Below are 27,507 nucleotides of genomic sequence, written 5' to 3' on the forward strand. Positions count from 1 at the left end.
TAACAGACCCAGGACCTCCTGACCTTCAGGAAACACCGCAAGACCTGGTTATTCAAGCAGTAGCAGTCCTTCCCTCCCCCCCTCCCTCAGTGCCTTGAGACCCTAGCGGGTGAGTAGCACGTTTTACAAATGTTGATTGATTGAATGGTAAAGGTTGCATGTGTTTCTGGGTACACCAGTGTGTATTGGGTTTACATCGTTATAAATAAACATTTGTTTTCTTCTATGAGATAAAGATGGGGTTAGGTTGGTCATAAAAAATCTGTATTTTCCAAAACACTATATGGATTTTAAATGGCTTGCATATGATGGGAAGAGTTTTAACTTTTGTCTAACATTACTTTGGTGTTAAAACACCTGTAAGCACATCAATTAATATAATATTTCACAGATTTGTGATGTATTTTGTTGACAATTGGCAACATAGATAAGCTTTTCATTTTAACATGGAGTTTGAGATTTCAGTGAGCTGGTTAAAAAAGTTACAACAATCTAGTCTTTGCTTATAAAATATATTTGCAAACTGAGGGCCGATCTCCTTATTATGTAGAATATCTATTTTTAGGTCTTAACCTATGTCTTGCATTCATTTCTACTATAGAAGAAAGAACCTGTTGATTTCTCCTTCAATCCCCTGGCTGACAAGAAGTTCTCCTTTTGGGACACTAGTCTGTTGGAGGCAGTAAAAGTTGGCGACCCAGTTGTTCATGAATTTTTCCGACTTCTATCACTGTGTCACACTGTGATGTCAGAGGAAAAAAATGAAGGTAAGAGAATGAAGAATGGAATCAGTGACAGTGTAATTGTAGATCAAAGACAGGTCCACAGCATAACAACCTGATAGCGGGGAAAAAGAAAAGCCATTAGTATTGCGTTTACCTCGGCTTCGGACTCTTATCTTGAATTAAGAACAAGAAATGTCTGTAGAGCTTGATGCAGCCACATACTTAAGTGGAGCAAAAACCAAAACACTTAAAATTAATAGAGATGAACAAGTCATTGGTAGTTGTAGACCCGTTTTAGGCAACTACAAAGATCGCTTGAGACCAACTGTAGGAAGTTGGCTCTGTATGTGCTATTTCAAAGTAAGGAATAGCATGCACAGAGTCCAAGGGTTCCCCTTAGAGGTAAAATAGTGGTAAAAATAGATAATACTAATGCTCTATTTTGTGGTAGTGTGGTCGAGCAGTAGGCTTATCCAAGGAGTAGTGTTAAGCATTTGTTGTACATACACATAGACAATAAATGAGGTACACACACTCAGAGACAAATCCAGCCAATAGGTTTTGTTATAGAAAAATATCTTTTCTTAGTTTATTTTAAGAACCACAGGTTCAAATTCTACATGTAATATCTCATTTGAAAGGTATTGCAGGTAAGTACTTTAGGAACTTTAAATCATAAAAATTGCATGTATACTTTACAAGTTATTGACAAATAGCTGTTTTAAAAGTGGACACTCAGTGCAATTTTCACAGTTCCTGGGGGAGGTAAGTTTTTGTTAGTTTTACCAGGTAAGTAGGACACTTACAGGGTTCAGTTCTTGGTCCAAGGTAGCCCACCGTTGGGGGTTCAGAGCAACCCCAAAGTCACCACACCAGCAGCTCAGGGCCGGTCAGGTGCAGAGTTCAAAGTGGTGCCCAAAACGCATAGGCTAGAATGGAGAGAAGGGGGTGCCCCGGTTCCGGTCTGCTTGCAGGTAAGTACCCGCGTCTTCGGAGGGCAGACCAGGGGGGTTTTGTAGGGCACCGGGGGGGACACAAGCCCACACAGAAATTTCACCCTCAGCGGCGCGGGGGCGGCCGGGTGCAGTGTAGAAACAAGCGTCGGGTTCGCAATGTTAGTCTATGAGAGATCTCGGGATCTCTTCAGCGCTGCAGGCAGGCAAGGGGGGGATTCCTCGGGGAAACCTCCACTTGGGCAAGGGAGAGGGACTCCTGGGGGTCACTTCTCCAGTGAAAGTCCGGTCCTTCAGGTCCTGGGGGCTGCGGGTGCAGGGTCTCTCCCAGGCGTCGGGACTTTAGGTTCAAAGAGTCGCGGTCAGGGGAAGCCTCGGGATTCCCTCTGCAGGCGGCGCTGTGGGGGCTCAGGGGGGACAGGTTTTGGTACTCACAGTATCAGAGTAGTCCTGGGGTCCCTCCTGAGGTGTTGGATCGCCACCAGCCGAGTCGGGGTCGCCGGGTGCAGTGTTGCAAGTCTCACGCTTCTTGCGGGGAGCTTGCAGGGTTCTTTAAAGCTGCTGGAAACAAAGTTGCAGCTTTTCTTGGAGCAGGTCCGCTGTCCTCGGGAGTTTCTTGTCTTTTCGAAGCAGGGGCAGTCCTCAGAGGATGTCGAGGTCGCTGATCCCTTTGGAAGGCGTCGCTGGAGCAGGATCTTTGGAAGGCAGGAGACAGGCCGGTGAGTTTCTGGAGCCAAGGCAGTTGTCGTCTTCTGGTCTTCCTCTGCAGGGGTTTTCAGCTAGGCAGTCCTTCTTCTTGTAGTTGCAGGAATCTAATTTTCTAGGGTTCAGGGTAGCCCTTAAGTACTAAATTTAAGGGCGTGTTTAGGTCTGGGGGGTTAGTAGCCAATGGCTACTAGCCCTGAGGGTGGGTACACCCTCTTTGTGCCTCCTCCCAAGGGGAGGGGGTCACAATCCTAACCCTATTGGGGGAATCCTCCATCTGCAAGATGGAAGATTTCTAAAAGTTAGAGTCCCCTCAGCTCAGGACACCTTAGGGGCTGTCCTGACTGGCCAGTGACTCCTCCTTGTTGCTTTCTTTGTTCCCTCCAGCCTTGCCGCCAAAAGTGGGGGCCGTGGCCGGAGGGGGCGGGCAACTCCACTAAGCTGGAGTGCCCTGCTGGGCTGTGACAAAGGGGTGAGCCTTTGAGGCTCACCGCCAGGTGTTACAGCTCCTGCCTGGGGGAGGTGTTAGCATCTCCACCCAGTGCAGGCTTTGTTACTGGCCTCAGAGTGACAAAGGCACTCTCCCCATGGGGCCAGCAACATGTCTCGGTTTGTGGCAGGCTGCTAAAACTAGTCAGCCTACACAGATAGTCGGTTAAGTTTCAGGGGGCACCTCTAAGGTGCCCTCTGGGGTGTATTTTACAATAAAATGTACACTGGCATCAGTGTGCATTTATTGTGCTGAGAAGTTTGATACCAAACTTCCCAGTTTTCAGTGTAGCCATTATGGTGCTGTGGAGTTCGTGTAAAACAGACTCCCAGACCATATACTCTTATGGCTACCCTGCACTTACAATGTCTAAGGTTTTGCTTAGACACTGTAGGGGCACAGTGCTCATGCACTGGTACCCTCACCTATGGTATAGTGCACCCTGCCTTAGGGCTGTAAGGCCTGCTAGAGGGGTGTCTTACCTATACTGCATAGGCAGTGAGAGGCTGGCATGGCACCCTGAGGGGAGTGCCATGTCGACTTACTCATTTTGTTCTCACCAGCACACACAGGCTTGTAAGCAGTGTGTCTGTGCTGAGTGAGGGGTCTCTAGGGTGGCATAATACATGCGACAGCCCTTAGAGACCTTCCTTGGCATCAGGGCCCTTGGTACTAGAAGTACCAGTTACAAGGGACTTATCTGAATGCCAGGGTGTGCCAATTGTGGATACAATGGTACATTTTAGGTGAAGGAACACTGGTGCTGGGGCCTGGTTAGCAGGGTCCCAGCACTCTTCTCAGTCAAGTCAGCATCAGTATCAGGCAAAAAGTGGGGGGTAACTGCAACAGGGAGCCATTTCTTTACATCTTGTCTTTCCCTTTCTATGGCTAGGAGCTGTCTCTCTAAAGCCAATCTTTTGGCCATCCTGGCTAACAGGAGGTCATCTTCACTGAGAGCATCCTCAGTGATTTCAGAAATGTGGGACCCTCCTGTGAGGGACTCACTATTTCTGACTAACACAGTTGGAGACAGGACTTGAGGGGTCCTGTTCTCCCTATTTAGGACTGGAGGAGGGACATTGGCCTCCAAGTCACTAATTTCTTCCTCTGTGAGGTCATCATCAGAGGGGTTGGCTTTTTCAAACTCTGCCAACAGCTCCTGGAGCTGAATTTTGGTAGGTCTGGAGCCAATGGTTATTTTTTTGATATTACAGAGAGACCTTAGCTCCCTCATCTTAAGATGGAGGTAAGGTGTGGTGTCGAGTTCCACCACATTCATCTCTGTATCAGACATTATTTTGCTAAGAGTTGGAAGACTTTTTAAAGAATCTAAAACTGTTTCTAGAATCTAATTTCAAACTTTTAACAAACTTTTAAACTCTAAAAGACAATGCTAAACAGGGACTTAACACACAAGGCCCTAGCAGGACTTTTAAGAATTTAGAAAAATTTCAAATGCAAAAATGAATTTCTAATGACAATTTTGGAATTTGTCGTGTGATCAGGTATTGGCTGAGTAGTCCAGCAAATGCAAAGTCTTGTACCCCACCGCTGATCCACCAATGTAGGAAGTTGGCTCTGTATGTGCTATTTCAAAGTAAGGAATAGCATGCACAGAGTCCAAGGGTTCCCCTTAGAGGTAAAATAGTGGTAAAAATAGATAATACTAATGCTCTATTTTGTGGTAGTGTGGTCGAGCAGTAGGCTTATCCAAGGAGTAGTGTTAAGCATTTGTTGTACATACACATAGACAATAAATGAGGTACACACACTCAGAGACAAATCCAGCCAATAGGTTTTGTTATAGAAAAATATCTTTTCTTAGTTTATTTTAAGAACCACAGGTTCAAATTCTACATGTAATATCTCATTTGAAAGGTATTGCAGGTAAGTACTTTAGGAACTTTAAATCATAAAAATTGCATGTATACTTTACAAGTTATTGACAAATAGCTGTTTTAAAAGTGGACACTTAGTGCAATTTTCACAGTTCCTGGGGGAGGTAAGTTTTTGTTAGTTTTACCAAGTAAGTAGGACACTTACAGGGTTCAGTTCTTGGTCCAAGGTAGCCCACCGTTGGGGGTTCAGAGCAACCCCAAAGTCACCACGCCAGCAGCTCAGGGCCGGTCAGGTGCAGAGTTCAAAGTGGTGCCCAAAACACATAGGCTAGAATGGAGAGAAGGGGGTGCCCCGGTTCCGGTCTGCTTGCAGGTAAGTACCCGCGTCTTCGGAGGGCAGACCAGGGGGGTTTTGTAGGGCACCGGGGGGGACACAAGCCCACACAGAAATTTCACCCTCAGCGGCGTGGGGGCGGCCGGGTGCAGTGTAGAAACAAGCGTCGGGTTCGCAATGTTAGTCTATGAGAGATCTCGGGATCTCTTCAGCGCTGCAGGCAGGCAAGGGGGGGGTTCCTCGGGGAAACCTCCACTTGGGCAAGGGAGAGGGACTCCTGGGGGTCACTTCTCCAGTGAAAGTCCGGTCCTTCAGGTCCTGGGGGCTGCGGGTGCAGGGTCTCTCCCAGGCGTCGGGACTTAGGATTCAAAGAGTCGCGGTCAGGGGAAGCCTCGGGATTCCCTCTGCAGGCGGCGCTGTGGGGGCTCAGGGGGGACAGGTTTTGGTACTCACAGTATCAGAGTAGTCCTGGGGTCCCTCCTGAGGTGTTGGATCTCCACCAGCCGAGTCGGGGTCGCCGGGTGCAGTGTTGCAAGTCTCACGCTTCTTGCGGGGAGCTTGCAGGGTTCTTTAAAGCTGCTGGAAACAAAGTTGCAGCTTTTCTTGGAGCAGGTCCGCTGTCCTCGGGAGTTTCTTGTCTTTTCGAAGCAGGGGCAGTCCTCAGAGGATGTCGAGGTCGCTGATCCCTTTGGAAGGCGTCGCTGGAGCAGGATCTTTGGAAGGCAGGAGACAGGCCGGTGAGTTTCTGGAGCCAAGGCAGTTGTCGTCTTCTGGTCTTCCTCTGCAGGGGTTTTCAGCTAGGCAGTCCTTCTTCTTGTAGTTGCAGGAATCTAATTTTCTAGGGTTCAGGGTAGCCCTTAAATACTAAATTTAAGGGCGTGTTTAGGTCTGGGGGGTTAGTAGCCAATGGCTCTAGCCCTGAGGGTGGGTACACCCTCTTTGTGCCTCCTCCCAAGGGGAGGGGGTCACAATCCTAACCCTATTGGGGGAATCCTCCATCTGCAAGATGGAGGATTTCTAAAAGTTAGAGTCACCTCAGCTCAGGACACCTTAGGGGCTGTCCTGACTGGCCAGTGACTCCTCCTTGTTGCTTTCTTTGTTCCCTCCAGCCTTGCCGCCAAAAGTGGGGGCCGTGGCCGGAGGGGGCGGGCAACTCCACTAAGCTGGAGTGCCCTGCTGGGCTGTGACAAAGGGGTGAGCCTTTGAGGCTCACCGCCAGGTGTTACAGCTCCTGCCTGGGGGAGGTGTTAGCATCTCCACCCAGTGCAGGCTTTGTTACTGGCCTCAGAGTGACAAAGGCACTCTCCCCATGGGGCCAGCAACATGTCTCTGGTGTGGCAGGCTGCTGGAACTAGTCAGCCTACACAGACAGTCGGTTAAGTTTCAGGGGGCACCTCTAAGGTGCCCTCTGTGGTGTATTTTACAATAAAATGTACACTGGCATCAGTGTGCATTTATTGTGCTGAGAAGTTTGATACCAAACTTCCCAGTTTTCAGTGTAGCCATTATGGTGCTGTGGAGTTCGTGTTTGACAGACTCCCAGACCATATACTCTTATGGCTACCCTGCACTTACAATGTCTAAGGTTTTGTTTAGACACTGTAGGGGTACCATGCTCATGCACTGGTACCCTCACCTATGGTATAGTGCACCGTGCCTTAGGGCTGTAAGGCCTGCTAGAGGGGTGTCTTACCTATACTGCATAGGCAGTGAGAGGCTGGCATGGCACCCTGAGGGGAGTGCCATGTCGACTTACTCGTTTTGTTCTCACTAGCACACACAAGCTGCCAAGCAGTGTGTCTGTGCTGAGTGAGAGGTCTCCAGGGTGGCATAAGACATGCTGCAGCCCTTAGAGACCTTCCTTGGCATCAGGGCCCTTGGTACTAGAAGTACCAGTTACAAGGGACTTATCTGGATGCCAGGGTCTGCCAATTGTGGATACAAAAGTACAGGTTAGGGAAAGAACACTGGTGCTGGGGCCTGGTTAGCAGGCCTCAGCACACTTTCAATTGTAAACATAGCATCAGCAAAGGCAAAAAGTCAGGGGGCAACCATGCCAAGGAGGCATTTCCTTACACCAACATACTGCAAACGTTTCTCCACCACATTAAAATACTAACATTAAACCATGTTCCATTGCAAAAGGAAGGGAGACTAACCTGACTCCTAGCAGCACCACTGGATTCCTCATAAGGAATAACAGATGGACAGCCAGCGCAGAGAGGCTGCAAAATGGCAATGGCTGCAGGAAGGTCTCATTAAATACAAGCATGCACTATAAAGGTGATATGTTAGAATGTCTTACTAAATAACTAGGACAAAGTTATAACCTAAAAAGTCTTCAGACTAGATAGAACATAGACTATAAGCAGAATCCTTATTCTGAGCTTTTGTGCCAATTGCATATCTACTAGATGTTGATCTTTCTATCTTCTCTTAGAGAACAGATAAGGTAGGCCCTCTCTCAAAGACGTTCTGAAAACAAATACAGTATGAATAAGTGCCATTGTGATAATAAATGGGTACCAAAAATGAAAGAGGCAGTACTTTAAGGTAGAGGATAAAGTATAATAGCAAATATTGATTAATTGCGAAAGCCTATTCTTCTGGATCTCAAAGCAACTGTGAGTAGGTGTAGGAGTTAGAAGAAATGTTTTCAAAAGACCCATCAGGAGTACCTGGCACAGCCACAACCTGACTACAAAAACGGTTGTCATGGTAGAACTTTTTAATAATTGTAGTGAAGAATACAAGCATTATTATATACAGTCTTACTGGGGAAATCAACTACTACACTAGTAAACTAGATGCAAGTGAGAGAGAGGCTCCTTCCATCAGGAAGACAATATAATGCATACACCACGATAAAGGTAACAGCCATCATGTGGCCAACTGTGGTCGGTATGGAGCCTCATAATATGCTCATCCCATGTTGTGCACCATAACCTTGCTCATGGGGCCATTAAGCTGTATGAGTGACCTCTTGCCAATGAATACCCATCAAGTGAATACATTTTGTCCTTATTTCCTCAGAATGATATCGGTGTCCACGCTTTCACATCTCAACCAAAAATGACAAGTCCACTTTAGCAACTGCGACACACCACCTTTAGTAGAATGGAAAACCAGAACTGTGGTACACTGAAATATAAAAATCATATTCTCTAAGCATAGCATTGAACTGTTTGTATTAGTCATAAACAACATGCATTTTAAGCAAAGCATAGCATTAAACCTTAAGAACAGCTTTAAACCTAGAACTGTTGGTAGAAGCTGCTATGAATGATGACAGTATACAAATTCAGCAATGTTAAAATGTGGGCAAACTGAATCTGGGACAAAGCAAGAGAAGGGAATCTTTGAAATTGATTCACTTGCAGTAGCATAATGGTATACTATGCTGAAAACCTGCCTTATTATGTAGACTATCACAAAATAAAGCTGCAAAGTGGTAAAACAGACCCATAGAAATCAAATGCGAGAACAGTTGTTTGACTAAAAAGATATTAGATACAACTAGATAGGCTCTCCAGTTCCATGAACAAATGAGGTACTATGTGGTCTACATGCAAGGTTCTCATTACAAGTTGCATTATTGCACTCTAGACGAAAACTCGTATTGGAAATCACCTTCTCACCATTAAGAGTGATACAGTGTCTCTTGAGTCTAGAATTGGCATATCTGCAAGCTCCCTACCAGATAATTTGGACATGGAGGCTGCACAGCAGGGGCCACCCCCCCTTGTCATGGCCAGCTCCTTTTCCCCACTTCCTCTCTGCCACCCCTGCCCCCTTCAAAAGAGGAGATCCAGTAGCAGACCCAGGGCTGGGTAAACCCATCCTCTGTGCATGTAGGAAGCGGGCTCTTTATATAGTGGACCAAAATGAGGCATACTGTGCAAAGAGTCCAAGCAAACCCCCAGAGATGTCACAGAGGCAAAAATGACATCCCAAATGCTCTCTTTTTGGTAGTGTGGTTGAACAGTTAGGCATATCAGAGGGTAGTGCTAAGCATGTAAGGCACACACTTATATGGTAAGAGAAACACTCAATAAAGAAATGCAACACCAATTTATATAAATAACAATTTTTTATATAAATGTAGATACCAAGATCATCGGAATCAGGTGAGTACTTTTCAAGATATACATTTTTCTGGTTCGCAAAAGTTGACAGTGCATTTTTCAGATGCGGTAATGTTATCCTCTGGAGGAAGAACATGCACTACATACATATATTGTAAAGCGACTTAAGGGAACCATCTCCTGGACTTAGGGTAAGTATATGGCAAGGTCCAAGGCCCCACCAATGGGTCACCTTGGACAGCACAGGTGACTGGATGCAGTGGTGCAGTTCAACATCAGGTGCCCCAAGTAATTCTATGAGCATCAATCCGGTTACAGAGTTGCTGCAGGGGTGGACTGAGAGTCCAGTATGGGGGAACCACCAAGGGGTTCAATTCTTGTGATTCTCAGGGATGTAGAGACACCAGTGGTCCTGTTCTCCTTGGCCTGAGGCACCTGGGTACAGAGGTGATTTGAGCCCTCGGATTTACCGTCGCCGGGGGCGGTCGCAGTTGAGGGGGCCGTAGGAAAGTGCCTGTTTTTTACATGGTCACCCCCACTTTTTGCCTGGTACTTGATGCAAGTTTGACAGTAAGTGCACTGGGTTGCTACTAACCAGGTCCACAGTGCCAAATCGCTTTTCCTAAAACTGTGCAATTGTTCCCCAGTTGGCAATACCTTTGGCCCCTCGTAAGTCCCTAGTAAATGGTACCCTTGGTACCCAGGGCATGGGTACCAAAGAGGTTCCCCAAGGACTGCAGCATTTATTGTGCGAGCCTCAAGGACTCCTCACCTAACATGCATATTGTCATTGCAGGCTGAGTGTTTTGGTGCAGCTAAAATGTGAAAATCAACATGGCACTGTCCCCTAACACTGCGTGCAATATCTGTAAGTCACCTCTACAGCAGGCCTTACAGTTCTAAGGGAGGGTGGATTATATTATATGTATGGGCAATCTGCAAGAGCACATATCCCCCTGCAGTGTCTTAGACAATTCTTAGACATAGTGAGTGAACAGGGAAGCCATTTTAAGTACTTGTGCTGGGCATTGGTCAATACGAGTTCCCCAGCTACATGATAGCTTCACTGAAAATAGGGATGTTTGATATAGAACATCTCATATTAATAATCCCTCACTGATGGATTTATTAATACATGCACCCACAGGGCACCTTAAAGGTGCTCCCTGAAAACTTGCCCAATACCCATGTTGGGACTGACTAGTTTTAGTCAACCTGCTATCAGCTGACAAGATGCTGGCCCCCTAAGGTGAAAGCCTTTGCTGTTGGGACGGTGATAAACCAAGCCTGCTTTTGTAAAGCTGCTTACACACCCCACCCAACAGGATGACCTGTGAATCTGCATTCCAAGGCAGGGTACTTCAAAAAAGTCCACTGCCCTTGGTGTGCAGATCTGACTTCACTCAAAGGAGAGATACCTACCCTAGGGCCCATTTGGCACCGGGACTGGTGGGAAATTTAGTATTCAGAGAGGTGTGTCCACCCCTCAGTTCAGTCCCACCCCTATGGTGAGCTGCTTGGTGTGGACACCACATTTAGAAATCTGCCATCTTGGTTTTGGCAGAAGTAGGAACTCTGGGACAGGGTTATGTCTACTACCCACAGGAAGTGGTCATATAGGGAGCATAATGACCCAAGGGGTAAGAAGTCCTTTGGTTACTACCCTACACTCCACTAAACAGCACTAAATCCAGTGTTTAGGGGTGGCCTTGGCACCAGGAAATCAGATTCCTACTGACCTACGAAGGATAGTCAAGAGCTGCAAAAGCAAAGCCCGAGGAAGAAGCACCTGACTTGGCACCAGCCCTGCCGGCCTGACTGCTGTTCCCTCCAATTAGCCCCTAAATCATCACATCTTCCAAGCTGCTGTGCCTCCAAAAGCCTGGGAGGCCTGCATGCCTTCAACAAAGACCTAGGAACGCCCGTGGGGCAATGGAGCTGCTTCCCTGCATCTTACAAGCACCGCAAGAAACCTGAGACGACAAAGGATCGCAAAAACCTGATACCTGAAAGAACCACTGCACCCATGCTGCCTAACCCAAGCTGAAGTGGGCCAGTGGTGCCAACGTGGCCCCCCAGCCCTCCAGAGGCAAAGCCCACCTTGGACTTGCTCACTCTGGACTCACTGACACCACCTGCAGCCCCTGCCCACAGGCCCCCTCAACTGTGAAGGCTCCTGATGGAGAAAACCCAACGCCTCAAGACGCCTCTGCACCCATTGCCCCTGGCCCATGGAGAAGAGAACTGAAGGTGTCCCTCCATCCCTGAGCATCTCAAGACTTGAACCCACCTGTTGGTTCTCCTCGACTGGGCTCCCTGTCCAAGCATGCAGCCTCTTTTCAACCTGACTGATCTTCATTCACTAATATTGGGCACCCAACGCCATACTGCACCTCTGCACCCAGCTGTGATCAGTGTTTGTACTAGAGTGGGCTTCCCTAAGGAGGTGGTATCAGACAGAGGTAGAAACGTCATGTCTGCTTACCTCAGGGCAATGTGGAATGCATGTGGAGTGACTTATAGGTTCACTACCCTATATCACCCACAAGGAAATGGTTTAGTTAAAAGATTCAACAAAACCATGAAAGGCATGCTTGCAGATCTCCCTGAAAAACTCAAAAGGAGTGTGTCTTGTGAAGGAAAGCTGGGCTGGGAGAGACCTCTCAAAGAGCCCAAACAAGACATTGTAGACTATGCGCTTGGCCTACGTTCAAGGATGGCTGAGTATATGGAAAAAGCATCCAAAAACCTGGAGTTCAGCCAAACACTGCAGAAGCTCTGGTATGACCAAGAGGCTACCATGGTGGAGTTCTAACCAGGGCAGAAGGTGTGGGTTTTTGAGCCTGTTCCCCCTGGGTACTCCAGGTCAAATGGAGAGGCTGTAGGAGAGTGCCCCTTTTGGCATGCCCCCCTCCTCCCATCCCCGCATCACCCCCACCCCACCTCCACAGACACACAGTTTTTCCCTGATATCTGATGCTAACTTGACTGAGTGTGCGCTGGGATCCTGCTTACCAAGCCCCATCACTTGTGTTCTTTCTGTAAACTGTACCATTGCTTCCACAACTGGGACACCCCTGGTACACAGATAACTTCCCTGTAAGAGTTACCAGTGGTACGAAGGCCCCTGTGACCAAGGAGGGTCTCTAAGGGCTGCAGCATGTATAATGCCACCTTAGGGGACCCCTCACTCAGCACATGCACACTGCCTTTCTGCTTGTGTGTCTTGGTGGTGAGAAAAAAGTAAAGTCGATATGGCATCCCTCCATGGGTGCCATGCCTACAAAACACTGTGTGTGGCATAGGTAAGTTACCCCTCTAGTGGGCCTTACAGCCCTAAGGCATGGTGCACTACACCACAAGTGAGGGCATAGCTGCATGACCAATATGCCCGACAGTGTCTAAGTTAAATCTTAGTCTTTGTAAGTGCAGTGTAGCCATATTGAGTACATGGGATGGGAGTTTGTCCTTACTAACTCCACAGCTCACTGATGGCTTCACTGAAGACTGGGAAGTGTGGTATCAAAATTCTCCGCTCAATAAACCCACACTGATGCCAGTGTTGAATTTATTGAAAAATGCACACAGAGGGCATCTTAGAGATGCCCCCTGTAATCCACCCATCTCTCTAGTATCTGGCTGACCAGTCCATGCCAGCCTTTCCCCACCTGACAAGTTTCTGACCCCATGGGGCGAGAGCCTTTGTGCTCCCGGGAGTCAGGCCCTGGGTGGAGGTGCTTCACACCTCCTTCCTGCAGGAGCATCTACACTTTGCCCTGAGCCTCAAAGGCTCCTTGCTTTTGTTCTGCTCCTTCAGGGCACTCCAGCTAGTGGACGACTCATCCTGCAGGGCCAGCAACCTCTACAAACCCCCTGAGGACTCCCTGCCTACCTAGGGACCAAGAACTCCCAGGACAGCAGCCCTATCCCCAAAGAAACCTCCAACAATGTCCCAAGAGCCCTCTGGATCCGCGAGTCCTGACCATTCTGCACCAAATGCCCACAACTCGAGTCCAGGTGGCTCACTGGTCCAGAGAAGGTCCCAGGGCGAATCAGACCTCGAGTCCACCCTGTGCTGACCCCCTCCTGACCAATACAACGACGCCTATAGCCTAAATCCCGAGGACCCCCCTAACCGCGACCGGCTCCTGTGAAGATTCCGGACGCCTAAAGGTATCCCTTCACCCGCAGCCCCCTGGCCTTGGGGAACCCAACCCGACGGCCCATCGATGTCCAGGGGTTCTCTATTTACCTGCCCAGCCATTGGTTTTCTTCAACCTACTCCATGGACCAAGCCTGCAGCCTTTTTGTGACTGGGATTGTAAATCGAGTACTTACCTGTAAACTGTGTTGGTACTTTTCCTCCCCTAAGACTGCATTGCCTTAAAAGATCTTTTACGCTGTATCTACTTTTACTATTGAAAAGTATTGCTTACCTGAAAACTGTTTTTACTGTGAAAAACCTAACAAACTGCATTTGATACTTGAAAGTGATACCTTCTTGAAACTGTACTTACCTGGAACAAAGACCCTTCTAGAAATAAAGTAACAATATTAATTTTTTGATACATAAAACATTGGACTGGAGTTAGTCATTGGGTGTGTGTGCCTCATTTCTTTACTGCATGTGTGCAACAAATGCTTAGCACTAATCTCATCTAACCCTCCCAGGTCTGTCCTTTGAAGTCACAGGAATTTACCTGCAACCTGTTTTCTTCAGAGTTCCCCCAGTCCTCATGGGATTCCATTGAGATCCCGACACCAACTTTGACCTCTGAACCTGGCCAGCCCTGTGTTGGTGGTGGTGCACTTTTGGGGTCAACCTGAACCCAACACTTTTCCTCCCCTAGGACTGATTTGGTTCCTATCAGAAATTGCACTGTCTACTTTTGAAATTAAAAAGTGTTAATAACTTGTAAACTCTTTTACCTCCAAAACTAAAAAATTAAGTGCATTTGCTATTTAAGCTTGAAACAAACTTACAATTGTACTTCCCTACAACCTAGATCCTTTTGGTTCTATAAATAAAGTAACAAAATATAGTTTTGCTATATAAAAACATTGGCCAGGAGTTCGTCATTGAATGTGTGCCTCATTTCTTGACTGTGAGTGCATAACAAATGCTTTGGGCTACCCTCTGATAAGCCTAGCTGCTCTACCACACTACCACAAAAGAGAGCATTAGTATTATCTTCTTTAGCCTCTGGGGATCCACTGGACTCTGTGCACATTGTACCTTTCTTTGGTATAGTATATAAGAGCCAGCTTCCTACAGTGGTCCTTACCCTATCCTTGAAAAGAAGAGCGAGGTCACCTATATAGTTGACCTAGGCACTCCCAGGAACCCTCACAGGTTCATCCAAGTGAACTGCCTAAAGCTTCTCCATGACAGTGCCTATGTGGCCATGCTGATGGTCACTGATGAGGATTGTAGGAAAGTAGCATCTTTCTTACATGGATACCCCCACATTTTGCCTGGTGTCAGTGTGTTTAGTACACTGGGATCCTGCTAATCAGGACCCCAATGTCTGTGCTCTCCTCTAAATTTGGTTGCTGGTAAACATTTGTACCCCACAATTGGCATACTGGTGCACACAATGTAAGTCCCTAGTATGTGGAACTTACGTACCACAGGGCATTGGTACACCAGTAGTTTCCCATAGGCTGCAGTATGGATTATGCCACCCATGAGAACTGTGTTTGCAGGCCTGCCATTGCAGCCTGCGTGAAATGGTACATGCACCTCTCACTTCAGATATAAGGCTTGCTTTATGTCACGGTCACTGCACTTGGACACTGTAAGTCACCCCTCTGGTAGGCCCTTCAGCCCAAAGGCAGGGTGCATGTTCCTAAGTGTGAGGGTACCCCTGCATGAGGAGAGATAGCCATACAAACCCCAGACTCCAATTACTGAGCTTTGTAAGTGCAAGGAGGTCATCTTAAGGTATGTAGTGTACTTAGTCTCCATTTACTAACTTTGTGCATCTGATGCCCTACTACACCTGTGCACAAAGCCGCTCCAGTGCCGCCCTGTGTGACCTGTTGGTGTGGTCCTGGCTCTTGTCCAATACTTACCTTAAGTCCTGATGCATGGTCCCGTAAGTCACTATAGTATACCTCAATGCAGTACTTGTTTTTCTCTCCATAGTATAACATTGCAGCTTTAAAAATTGCTCTGTGTCCACTTTTCAAAACTGTAAAGATATTTCTTGCAAAACGTACTTACCTGATTGTATTGCTCTTGGTGCCTAAACATATATAACAGTACTTATTTTTATAAATTGATGTGGATCTCCTTCTCAGTCGTGGTGAAGGGGGGTCTGCACAAACAGGCTACAGGCGCCGCTGGGAAATCCACTGCACAAGCCAAAGGTGGAATTAGTTTCTGGATGGCCTGGGTACCATGTTGACACTGCTGGCCTACTTCACCTTGGGCTAGGCTGCTCGGTACAATGGTGAAGTCCGGCATTGGGTTTTTGGTGGTTGTGGTTTTCACAGTTCTTTCTTGGTTTCCTGCAGTTGCAGGGAAGCAGCTCCTCTGCTCCATGGAAGTTCTGCTTGACGATTTCTGGTTTCTTGGATGCAGCAGGACAGGTCAGTTGCTCCTCAAGGGTCAGGTGCAGCAGGCAGGCTGGCCGGATTGGCGCCAATTCAGTCATGCTCCTCGGGCACTGGGATTCTTCTTCACTCCTTTTGTCCAGCGAAGATCTGTTTTCCTGATATTGAAATACTCAATGTTCGATGGCATCTGTCGCTGTAGATACACATGTTCTGCATAGCTCGCCATCTGGTGTTGGGTCGGAGTGTTACAAGTTGTTTTTCTTCGAAGAAGTCTTTCGAGTCACGGGACCGAGTGACTCCTCCTTTTGTCTCCTTTGCGCATGGGCGTCGACTCCATCTTCGATTGTTTTCTTTCCACCATCGGGTTCGGACGTGTTCCTGTCGCTCCGAGTTTCCGAACGGAAAGTTAGTAGATTTCGGAAGATTTTCGTCGGTATTGTTGTGTTCGGGATCGGCGTAGTTAGATTCAACACCGCATCGAAGATCGACGCGCTCCGGTGCCCTTCGGGGTAGTTTTCGAGCCCCCGTCGGGGCCTGGTCGGCCCGACCGCGTGTCCAACACCGCCGATGGAACGGACCCCGTTCCGTTTTTGTCCCAAATGCCACAACAAATACCCGTATACAGACCAACATTTGGTCTGTAACCTGTGCCTGTCACCTGAGCACAGTGAGGAGACTTGCGAAGCCTGTCGCGCGTTCCGGTCCCGTAAGACACTCTGTGACCGTCGAGCCAGGAGACTTCAGATGGCGTCCACGCCGACAGCGCACCGAGAGTTCGAGGAACAAGAGGAAGAAGAAACCTTTTCGATCCACGAATCGGACTCCGAGGAATTCGACGATCAAACAACCGTGAGTAAGACGTCGAAAACAACACATAAGAAAAGTGACAAGGCCCAGGGGACGCCACTGCCACCAGGCCATGGCTCCACCCATAAGTTCGGTGACCGACCATCGGCACCGAAAAAGGCCAAAACAGTGCCGAGATCGTCCGACTCCGGTCGAGACACCGGCACGCAGCCTTCTCGGGATCGAGAAAGTGCTGGAGAGAAGCAACGACACCGAGATAGCCGTGTAGAAACGGCTCGACGCCGAGACAGCGGCACCGACGAAGATCGACGCCGAGAGGTTTCGACTCCAAAAAAGAAAAAAGCCACCTCGGAGCCGAAAAAAGATACAGGCAGGGTTTCGGTGCCGAAACAACCCGTAACCGACCCAGGTCCAGGCTCTTATACAGAGGAGCAATCACTGTCCTCTCAGATGCGAAAGCATAGGTTTGAGGAAGAGCTGCAATCCACCGAAGTGGACCATACGCAAAAACGTATTTTCATACAGCAGGGAACAGGAAGAATAAGCACCCTTCCCCTATTAGGAGAAAAAGGAGACTGGAGTTTCAAACAGACCAGGCGCCACAAACAAAAATGGTGAAAAAGGTGACTCCGCCACCCTCTCCTCCACCTGTACTTAACGTCTCACCAGCGCAAGCTCCGTCACATTCCCCGGCTCACACCACCATGAGCCAAGGTGACCAGGATCAAGACGCTTGGGACTTATATGATGCCCCAGTGTCGGACAACAGTCCGGAGGCATATCCAACAAAGCCCTCACCACCTGAAGACAGCACAGCATATTCTCAAGTGGTGGCTAGAGCAGCACAATTCCACAACGTAAACCTCCACTCAGAACAAGTCGAGGATGACTTTTTATTCAACACCCTCTCCTCCACCCACAGCTCCTACCAAAGCCTGCCTATGCTGCCAGGTATGCTTCGGCACGCAAAGGAAATCTTCAAGGAGCCGGTCAAAAGTAGGGCAATAACGCCAAGGGTGGACAAGAAATATAAAGCACCTCCTACAGACCCTGTTTTCATCACCACACAGCTGCCACCAGATTCCGTCATAGTGGGAGCAGCTCGGAAGAGAGCCAACTCCCACACATCTGGGGACGCACCACCCCCAGATAAAGAGAGCCGCAAGTTCGATGCAGCTGGGAAAAGAGTCGCAGTACAAGCTGCAAACCAGTGGCGCATCGCTAACTCTCAAGCACTACTTGCGCGCTATGACTGAGCCCATTGGGATGAGATGCAACACCTCATCGAGCATCTACCCAAGGAACTTCAAAAAAGGGCAAGGCAGGTGGTTGAGGAAGGACAGAACATATCAAATAACCAGATACGATCTTCTATGGACGCAGCAGACACAGCTGCAAGAACAATTAATACATCTGTGACCATTAGAAGGCACGCATGGCTAAGAACGTCTGGGTTCAAACCAGAGATACAGCAGGCAGTGCTCAATATGCCATTCAACGAAAAACAACTGTTCGGACCAGAAGTGGACACGGCAATCGAAAAACTTAAAAAAGACACTGACTCTGCTAAAGCCATGGGCACACTCTACTCCCCGCAGAGCAGAGGAACCTACAGCACCTTCCGCAAGACACCCTTTAGAGGGGGGTTTCGGGGTCAGGCCACACAAGCCAGCACCTCGCAGGCAACACCGTCCAGCTACCAGGGACAGTACAGGGGAGGCTTTCGGGGCCAATACAGAGGAGGGCAATTCCCTAGGAATAGAGGAAAATTTCAAAGCCCCAAAACCCCTACAACCAAGCAGTGACTCAGATGTCACTCACCCCCTCCACACAACACCAGTGGGGGGAAGAATAGGTCATTATTACAAAGCATGGGAGGAAATAACTACAGACACTTGGGTCTTAGCAATTATCCAACATGGTTATTGCATAGAATTCCTACAATTCCCTCCAAACATACCACCAAAAGCACAGAAATTGTCAAAACAACATTCCGACCTTCTGGAAATAGAAGTTCAAGCACTATTGCAAAAGAATGCAATCAAATTAGTACCAATCACACAAACAAACACAGGAGTCTATTCATTGTACTTCTTAATACCAAAAAAGGACAAAACACTGAGACCAATCCTAGACCTCAGAATACTAAACACCTACATCAAATCAGACCACTTTCACATGGTCACGCTACAAGAGGTGTTACCATTGCTAAAACTACAGGACTACATGACAACCTTAGACCTCAAAGACGCGTATTTCCATATACCAATACATCCATCTCACAGAAAAGACCTACGGTTCGTATTCAAAGGAATACATTACCAATTCAAAGTATTGCCTTTTGGTTTAACAACCGCACCAAGAGTCTTTACAAAATGTCTAGCAGTAGTGGCTGCACACATCAGAAGGCAGCAAATACATGTATTCCCGTATCTAGACGATTGGCTAATCAAAACCAATTCACTAACAAAGTGCTTACAACACACAAATCAAATCATACAAACCCTCTACAAACTAGGTTTCACCGTCAACTTTGCAAAATCCAACATTTTGCCGTGCAAAGTACAACAATACCTGGGAGCCATAATAGACACAACAAAAGGAGTAGCCACTCCAAGTCCACAAAGAATTCAAAATTTCAACAAGATCATACAACGCATGTATCCAACACAAACAATACAAGCAAAGATGATATTACAACTCCTAGGCATGATGTCTTCATGCATAGCCATTGTCCCGAACGCAAGACTACACATGAGGCCCTTACAACAGTGCCTAGCATCACAATGGTCACAAGCACAGGGTCACCTTCTAGATCTGGTGTTGATAGACCGCCAAACTTACCTCTCGCTTCTATGGTGGAACAGTATAAATTTAAACAAAGGGCGGCCATTCCAAGACCCAGTGCCACAATACGTAATAACAACAGATGCTTCCATGACAGGGTGGGGAGCACACCTCGATCAACACAGCATGCAAGGACAATGGAACGTACATCAAACAAAACTGCATATAAATCACCTAGAAATGCTAGCAGTTTTTCACGCATTGCGGGCTTTCCAACCAATTATAACTCACAAATACATTCTTGTCAAAACAGACAACATGACAACTATGTATTATCTAAACAAACAGGGGGGGACACACTCAACGCAGTTGAGTCTTCTAGCACAGAAAATATGGCGATGGGCAATTCACAACCACATTCACCTAATAGCGCAGTTTATTCCAGGGATCCAGAATCAACTTGCAGACAATCTCTCTCGAGATCACCAACAGGTCCACGAATGGGAAATTCACCCCCAAGTTCTAAACACTTACTTCAGACTCTGGGGAACACCTCAAATAGACTTGTTTGCAACAAGAGAGAACGCAAAATGCCAAAACTTCGCATCCAGATACCCACACAGGCAGTCCCAAGGCAATGCCCTATGGATGAACTGGTCAGGGATATTTGCCTACGCTTTTCCTCCTTTCCCTCTCCTTCCTTATCTGGTAAACAAATTGAGTCAAAACAAACTCAAACTCATTTTAATAGCACCAACTTGGGCAAGGCAACCCTGGTACACAACACTGCTAGACCTATCAGTAGTACCCCACATCAAATTGCCCAACAGGCCGGATCTGTTAACACAACACAACCGACAGATCAGACATCCAGATCCAGCATCGCTGAATCTAGCAATCTGGCTCCTGAAATCCTAGAATTCAAACACTTACAACTTACCCAAGAATGTATGGAAGTCATAAAGCAAGCCAGAAGGCCGTCCACTAGGCACTGCTATGCAAGTAAATGGAAGAGGTTTGTCTGTTACTGCCATCATAATCAGATCCAACCTATACACGCAACTCCAAAGGATGTAGTGGGTTACTTGCTGAACTTACAGAAATCTAGCCTAGCCTTCTCTTCCATTAAAATACACCTTGCGGCAATATCTGCATACCTGCAGACTACCTATTCAACTTCCCTATATAGGATACCAGTCATTAAAGCATTCATGGAAGGGCTTAAAAGAATTATACCACCAAGAACACCACCTGTTCCTTCATGGAACTTAAATGTTGTCTTAACAAGACTCATGGGTCCACCTTTTGAACCCATGCACTCTTGCGAAATACAGTTCCTCACCTGGAAGGTTGCATTTCTCATCGCCATTACATCTCTAAGAAGAGTAAGCGAAATTCAGGCGTTTACAATACAAGAACCTTTTATACAGCTACACAAAAATAAAGTCGTCCTAAGGACTAATCCTAAATTTTTACCAAAGGTTATCTCACCGTTCCACCTAAATCAAACAGTGGAACTACCAGTGTTCTTCCCACAGCCAGATTCCGTAGCTGAGAGGGCACTACATACATTAGATGTCAAAAGAGCATTAATGTACTACATTGACAGAACGAAAAACATCAGAAAGACTAAACAACTATTTATTGCATTCCAAAAACCTCATGCAGGAAACCCAATATCAAAACAAGATGGATAGTTAAATGCATCCAAATCTGCTACCTTAAAGCAAAACGACAACTGCCCATTACACCAAGGGCACACTCAACCAGACAAAAAGGTGCTACCATAGCCTTTCTAGGAAACATCCCAATGCAAGAAATATGTAAGGCAGCCACATGGTCTACGCCACACACGTTCACCAAGCACTACTGTGTAGACGTGCTATCCGCACAGCAAGCCACAGTAGGTCAAGCCGTGTTAAGAACGTTATTTCAAACCACTTCCATTCCTACAGGCTGAACCACCGCTTTTGGGGAGATAACTGCTTACTAGTCTATGCAGAACATGTGTATCTACAGCGACAGATGCCATCGAACTGAAAATGTCACTTACCCTGTGTACATCTGTTCGTGGCATCAGTCGCTGGAGATTCACATGTGCCCACCCACCTCCCCGGGAGCCTGTAGCAATTCGGAAGTTAGCTTCAACTTTGTATATTTGTATATATATTATTTTAGCCTTAAATAGGTACATACTTAGTCACTCCATTGCATGGGCACTATTACTACAACACAACTCCTACCTCACCCTCTGCGGGGAAAACAATCGAAGATGGAGTCGACGCCCATGCGCAATGGAGACAAAAGGAGGAGTCACTCGGTCCCGTGACTCGAAAGACTTCTTCGAAGAAAAACAACTTGTAACACTCCGACCCAACACCAGATGGCGAGCTATGCAGAACATGTGAATCTCCAGCGACTGATGCCACGAACAGATGTACACTGGGTAAGTGACATTTTCATTATGGGGCGTTAGGGGGAGTAGCCAGCGGGCTCCTTACCGTTTGGGTCACTACACCCTCTAGAGGACCACTTCTTTTGGGAAGTGAGATTCACCCTGTCAGAGAATTCCTAATATCACCACACACAAGATGGCAGACTTTCTAAGGCTGTGTTCAATTCATGCTGGTCTCCCTATGGTTGTGTCCAGCCTGGAAATGCAACACACCTCTTGCATAGCTAATTTTCTTGTCTGTCCTGGTGCCAGATGGACCTTGGGACAGGGGCCAGATATGCATACCAAAGGTGGAGGGCTTCTTTGAAGCCTCCTGCCTTGGAATGCAGTTCAACCTGTTGGTGGTGGGTGCAAAACCCCTGCCAGAGGAGGCTTTGTTTCTGACCACCAGAGAGCAAAGACTCTCACCCTGGGGGGGGGGTCAGAATCTCATTTGTTGGTGGCAGGCTGGCTAGAACTAGTCCGTGAGCCTATCAGCAGTTGGTACGTTTTCAGGGGGCACCTCTAAGATGCCCTCTGGGTGCATGTATTATTAAATCCATCACTTGAATCAGTGAGGATTTATGAATGCAAGATATTTGATTACAAACATCCCTATTTTCAGTGAAGTCATCGTGTTTCTGGGGGACTCATATTGACCAGTGTCCAGTACATGTGTGTAAGGAAATGCCTCCTTGGCATGGTTGCCCCCTGACTTTTTGCCTTTGCTGATGCTATGTTTACAATTGAAAGTGTGCTGAGGCCTGCTAACCAGGCCCCAGCACCAGTGTTCTTTCCCTAACCTGTACTTTTGTATCCACAATTGGCAGACCCTGGCATCCAGATAAGTCCCTTGTAACTGGTACTTCTAGTACCAAGGGCCCTGATGCCAAGGAAGGTCTCTAAGGGCTGCAGCATGTCTTATGCCACCCTGGAGACCCCTCACTCAGCACAGACACACTGCTTGCCAGCTTGTGTGTGCTAGTGAGAACAAAACGAGTAAGTCGACATGGCACTCCCCTCAGGGTGCCATGCCAGCCTCTCACTGCCTATGCAAGTATAGGTCAGTCACCGCTCTAGCAGGCCTTAGAGCCCTAAGGCAGGGTGCACTATACCATAGGTGAGGGTACCAGTGCATGAGCATGGTACCCCTACAGTGTCTAAACAAAACCTTAGACATTGTAAGTGCAGGGTAGCCATAAGAGTATATGGTCTGGGAGTTTGTCAAACACGAACTCCACAGCACCATAATGGCTACACTGAAAACTGGGAAGTTTGGTATCAAACTTCTCAGCACAACAAATGCACACTGATGCCAGTGTACATTTTATTGCAAAATACACCCCAGAGGGCACCTTAGAGGTGCCCCCTGAAACTTAACCGACTGTCTGTGTAGGCTGACTAGTTCCAGCAGCCTGCCACACTAGAGACCTGTTGCTGGCCCCATGGGGAGAGTGCCTTTGTCACTCTGAGGCCAGTAACAAAGCCTGCACTGGGTGGAGATGCTAACACCTCCCCCAGGCAGGAGCTGTGACACCTGGCGGTGAGCCTCAAAGGTTCACCCCTTTGTCACAGCCCAGCAGGGCACTCCAGCTTAGTGGAGTTGCCCGCCCCCTCCGGCCACGGCCCCCACTTTTGGCGGCAAGGCTGGAGGGAACAAAGAAAGCAACAAGGAGGAGTCACTGGCCAGTCAGGACAGCCCCTAAGGTGTCCTGAGCTGAAGTGACTCTAACTTTTAGAAATCCTCCATCTTGCAGATGGAGGATTCCCCCAATAGGGTTAGGATTGTGACCCCTCCCCTTGGGAGGAGGCACAAAGAGGGTGTACCCACCCTCAGGGCTAGTAGCCATTGGCTACTAACCCCCCAGACCTAAACACGCCCTTAAATTTAGTATTTAAGGGTTACCCTGAACCCTAGAAAATTAGATTCCTGCAACAACAAGAAGAAGGACTGCCTAGCTGAAAACCTCTGCAGAGGAAGACCAGAAGACAACAACTGCCTTGGCTCCAGAAACTCACCGGCCTGTCTCCTGCCTTCCAAAGAACTCTGCTCCAGCGACGCCTTCCAAAGGGACCAGCGACCTCTGAATCCTCTGAGGACTGCCCTGCTTCGACGACGACAAGAAACTCCCGAGGACAGCAGACCTGCTCCAAAAAGACTGCAACTTTGTTTCAAGAAGCAGCTTTAAAGAACCCTGCAACTCCCCGCAAGAAGCGTGAGACTTGCAACACTGCACCCGGCGACCCCGACTCGGCTGGTGGAGAACCAACACCTCAGGGAGGACCCCCGGACTACTCTACGACTGTGAGTACCAAAACCTGTCCCCCCTGAGCCCCCACAGCGCCGCCTGCAGAGGGAATCCCGAGGCTTCCCCTGACCGCGACTCTCTGAAACCTAAGTCCCGACGCCTGGAAAAGACCCTGCACCCGCAGCCCCCAGGACCTGAAGGACCGGACTTTCACTGCAGAAGTGACCCCCAGGAGTCCCTCTCCCTTGCCCAAGTGGAGGTTTCCCCGAGGAAGCCCCCCCCTTGCCTGCCTGCAGCGCTGAAGAGATCCCTTGATCTCTCATTGACTTCCATTGCGAACCCGACGCTTGTTCTAACACTGCACCCGGCCGCCCCCGCGCCGCTGAGGGTGAAATTTCTGTGTGGGCTTGTGTCCCCCCCGGTGCCCTACAAAACCCCCCTGGTCTGCCCTCCGAAGACGCGGGTACTTACCTGCAAGCAGACCGGAACCGGGGCACCCCCTTCTCTCCATTCTAGCCTATGCGTTTTGGGCACCACTTTGAACTCTGCACCTGACCGGCCCTGAGCTGCTGGTGTGGTGACTTTGGGGTTGCTCTGAACCCCCAACGGTGGGCTACCTTGGACCAAGAACTGAACCCTGTAAGTGTCTTACTTACCTGGTAAACTAACAAAAACTTACCTCCCCCAGGAACTGTGAAAATTGCACTGTGTCCACTTTTGAAATAGCTATCTGTGAATAACTTGAAAAGTATACATGCAATTGAAATGATTCAAAGTTCCTAATGTACTTACCTGCAATACCTTTCAAACAAGATATTACAAGTTAAATTTGAACCTGTGGTTCTTAAAATAAACTAAGAAAAGATATTTTTCTATACAAAACCTATTGGCTGGATTTGTCTCTGAGTGTGTGTACCTCATTTATTGTCTATGTGTATGTACAACAAATGCTTAACACTACTCCTTGGATAAGCTTACTGCTCGACCACACTACCACAAAATAGAGCATTAGTATTATCTCTTTTTACCACTATTTTACCTCTAAGGGGAACCCTTGGACTCTGTGCATGCTATTCCTTACTTTGAAATAGCACATACAGAGCCAACTTCCTACAATGTATTTAAAATGGCTTCCCTTTTCACTTACTGTGTCTAAGAATCGTCAGACATAGCAGGGGCATATCTGCTCTTGCAGATATGTCCACCCATGTATTATAAGCACCCTGCCTTAGGGCTGTAAGGCCTGCTGTAGTCGTCACTTCCAAATATTGCATGCAGTGTTTAGGGGACATGGCACACAGGCTGTGTGCCATGTTCTTTTCTTTTTGGGAGCACCTTGTTGCGCAGTCTGCATGAGGTTGGTGCTGGGTCCTTTAGAGTGGCACAGGTTGTGCTGAAGCTCTTAGGAGCGTTCTTCACTACCCATGCCCTTGCTACCAAGGGTACCATTTACTAGGGATTTACAGAGGTACTAAAGGGCCTGCCACTTGGGTATCAAGTGACTAGGTGTCTTATTTTGGGAAAGGAACATTGGCAATTGGGACCTGGTTAGCAAGAACCCGGTGCACCTCAGTCAAAGTTGCATGAAAGACCAGGCAAAAAGTGTGAGCTGGGTACTGAAACCAGAACCCAGCTTCCTTACACATACCCATTCTCAAAACTGTGAATGTACAAATTCCCAGTCCCCTTTTGTAAATTGGTAAATAGGCAGTTAATCTTTTCACTCTCAAGTGGAATAGTAGACTGGTAGTTGAAAAGACTTTAACTAATTTATGAATGTTTCTGCTTTCATTGGCACAAGTTGCAAGAATGCCGACTACCGCATTAATATTTGATGAGAGTAGATTAGTGTGTCTGGTCAACCAATATGTTTTTCTGTTTAGAAGTGTATTAATATAGATGTTTAGTGTTTTGTCATTGGAATTTATTTTTCAATAATTATTGACCATGTGTAATCTGTAAGACACAGGGCTTTTGGAAGCTCAACATTGGCCTGTCCGTGTGATGGGTACTCCATCAGACTTTGTTTTTTTATGCGTTTTGTAGATATTTTAGACAAGATTTTATTTGTTTTTTAAAACCTGTTTGAAAGCACTTAACATTCCAAACGTGCATGGATGCACTACTTTACCTGCATTTTTTAGGTAGCGCTGATGTTTGTTTCAGAGTGTGCTCTTTTTGGAAAGCAGCAGTGAGGGTGCGAAAGTCAGTTGGAGGGCTGATTTCTTAGCTCTTCCAATCTTTTGATATAACATGTACTCCTCTTTAGCCTTCTGAGGACCTTTTAGGCTAAGTTAGGCCACGAGGTGCATACTTGAAACTTTTTAGTGCTCCTTAGGGTTTTACCTTACTGAAAGATGGAGGACCCTTGAGAATTTTGATCTCTATTTAGTTGGTATTCTGTAGGACATTTAATTTAAGAATTTGACTCTGTAGCATCAGCGTCTCAATGTCTATTATGCGTTATCTGATAGTGAACGCCAGTTTGTGCTGTTTGCATTTACTGTCTGCACGGATCGTATGCACTTTATTATTGATAATTTGTGTTGTATGGACTTAACCTGTAAGTTATTTTATTCAGTTTGATGTATTGCTTGTTCTATTATGTTTTTTAATTTAAATCAAGTAAATATATATTTGATTTAGCAATCTTTTAGTGGTGATGTAACCTACTGGAAAGGCTTAACCTGGAATAGAAACTTCAGCTGTCTTTTTTTTTTTGTTTTGTTTTAATTGAAGGTATGCCATAGTTCAGAAAGTGAAATATTTTCCAGAGTGCCTTTCTAAAGGGTTTGGTGTTGAAGAACGTCTCCGTACATTTCACTCATGTGGCATATTTTCCAATTTGTCTTTTTCTTGGTCCTAGGTGAGCTCTATTACAAAGCACAGTCTCCTGATGAGGGCGCTCTTGTCACAGCAGCCAGGAATTTCGGATTTGTGTTCCGTTTTCGAACTCCGAAGACCATCACTGTTCACGAGCTGGGAAAACCCATTACCTATCAGCTCCTAGCTATTCTTGACTTCAACAACCTGCGGAAAAGGATGTCTGTTATAGGTAAGTCTGAAAAGTGGTGAGTGGATGAGGGAATTAAATCTGACAGCATGCACTGAGATAGTGTGATGATTTGTGATTGGATTAAATGGATATAAGATTTACTTTGTGTTATTTTCCCTGACATTTTACAGTTCGCAATCCAGAGGGAAAGATACGCTTGTACTGCAAAGGAGCTGACACCCTCCTGTTCGAGAGGCTGCACCCGAGTAATCAGGAACTTATGAACACCACCACAGATCACTTGAACGTGAGTGCACTAGAGCTATATAAATGCATTCACTGTCCATGTGTGAAGTATTGTGTATATGTTTGAGACCTATATCAACTCTGCGCCTATCAGATAGCCTGTGAACAACCTAAAATCATCTCCTAGGCCCAATACATCTGACACCCCTTCCCTTGGCTTGATCGCTTTTCTGCACTTTGGTGCCTTTCTTATCTTTGTTTTACTTAGTTCACCTCCCTCTCCATTTTAGCTACCAAA

At 47.1% G+C, this 27,507-nt stretch overlaps 1 protein-coding gene across 1 annotated transcript in view; it reads left to right on the forward strand.

The window, feature by feature from the left end:
- The window catches only part of ATP8B2 (ATPase phospholipid transporting 8B2), a 448,074-nt gene that overhangs the window by 225,390 nt on the left and 195,177 nt on the right, over nucleotides 1-27,507 (forward strand). Inside the window, exons 15-17 of the mRNA XM_069218199.1 lie at nucleotides 602-767; nucleotides 26,835-27,023; nucleotides 27,155-27,270. Of these exons, the coding sequence (XP_069074300.1) occupies nucleotides 602-767; nucleotides 26,835-27,023; nucleotides 27,155-27,270 (471 nt within the window). The remainder of the gene's footprint in view (nucleotides 1-601; nucleotides 768-26,834; nucleotides 27,024-27,154; nucleotides 27,271-27,507) is intronic.

The sequence above is a fragment of the Pleurodeles waltl genome, chromosome 12 (assembly GCF_031143425.1).
Source record: "Pleurodeles waltl isolate 20211129_DDA chromosome 12, aPleWal1.hap1.20221129, whole genome shotgun sequence".
Classification (NCBI taxonomy): domain Eukaryota; kingdom Metazoa; phylum Chordata; class Amphibia; order Caudata; family Salamandridae; genus Pleurodeles; species Pleurodeles waltl.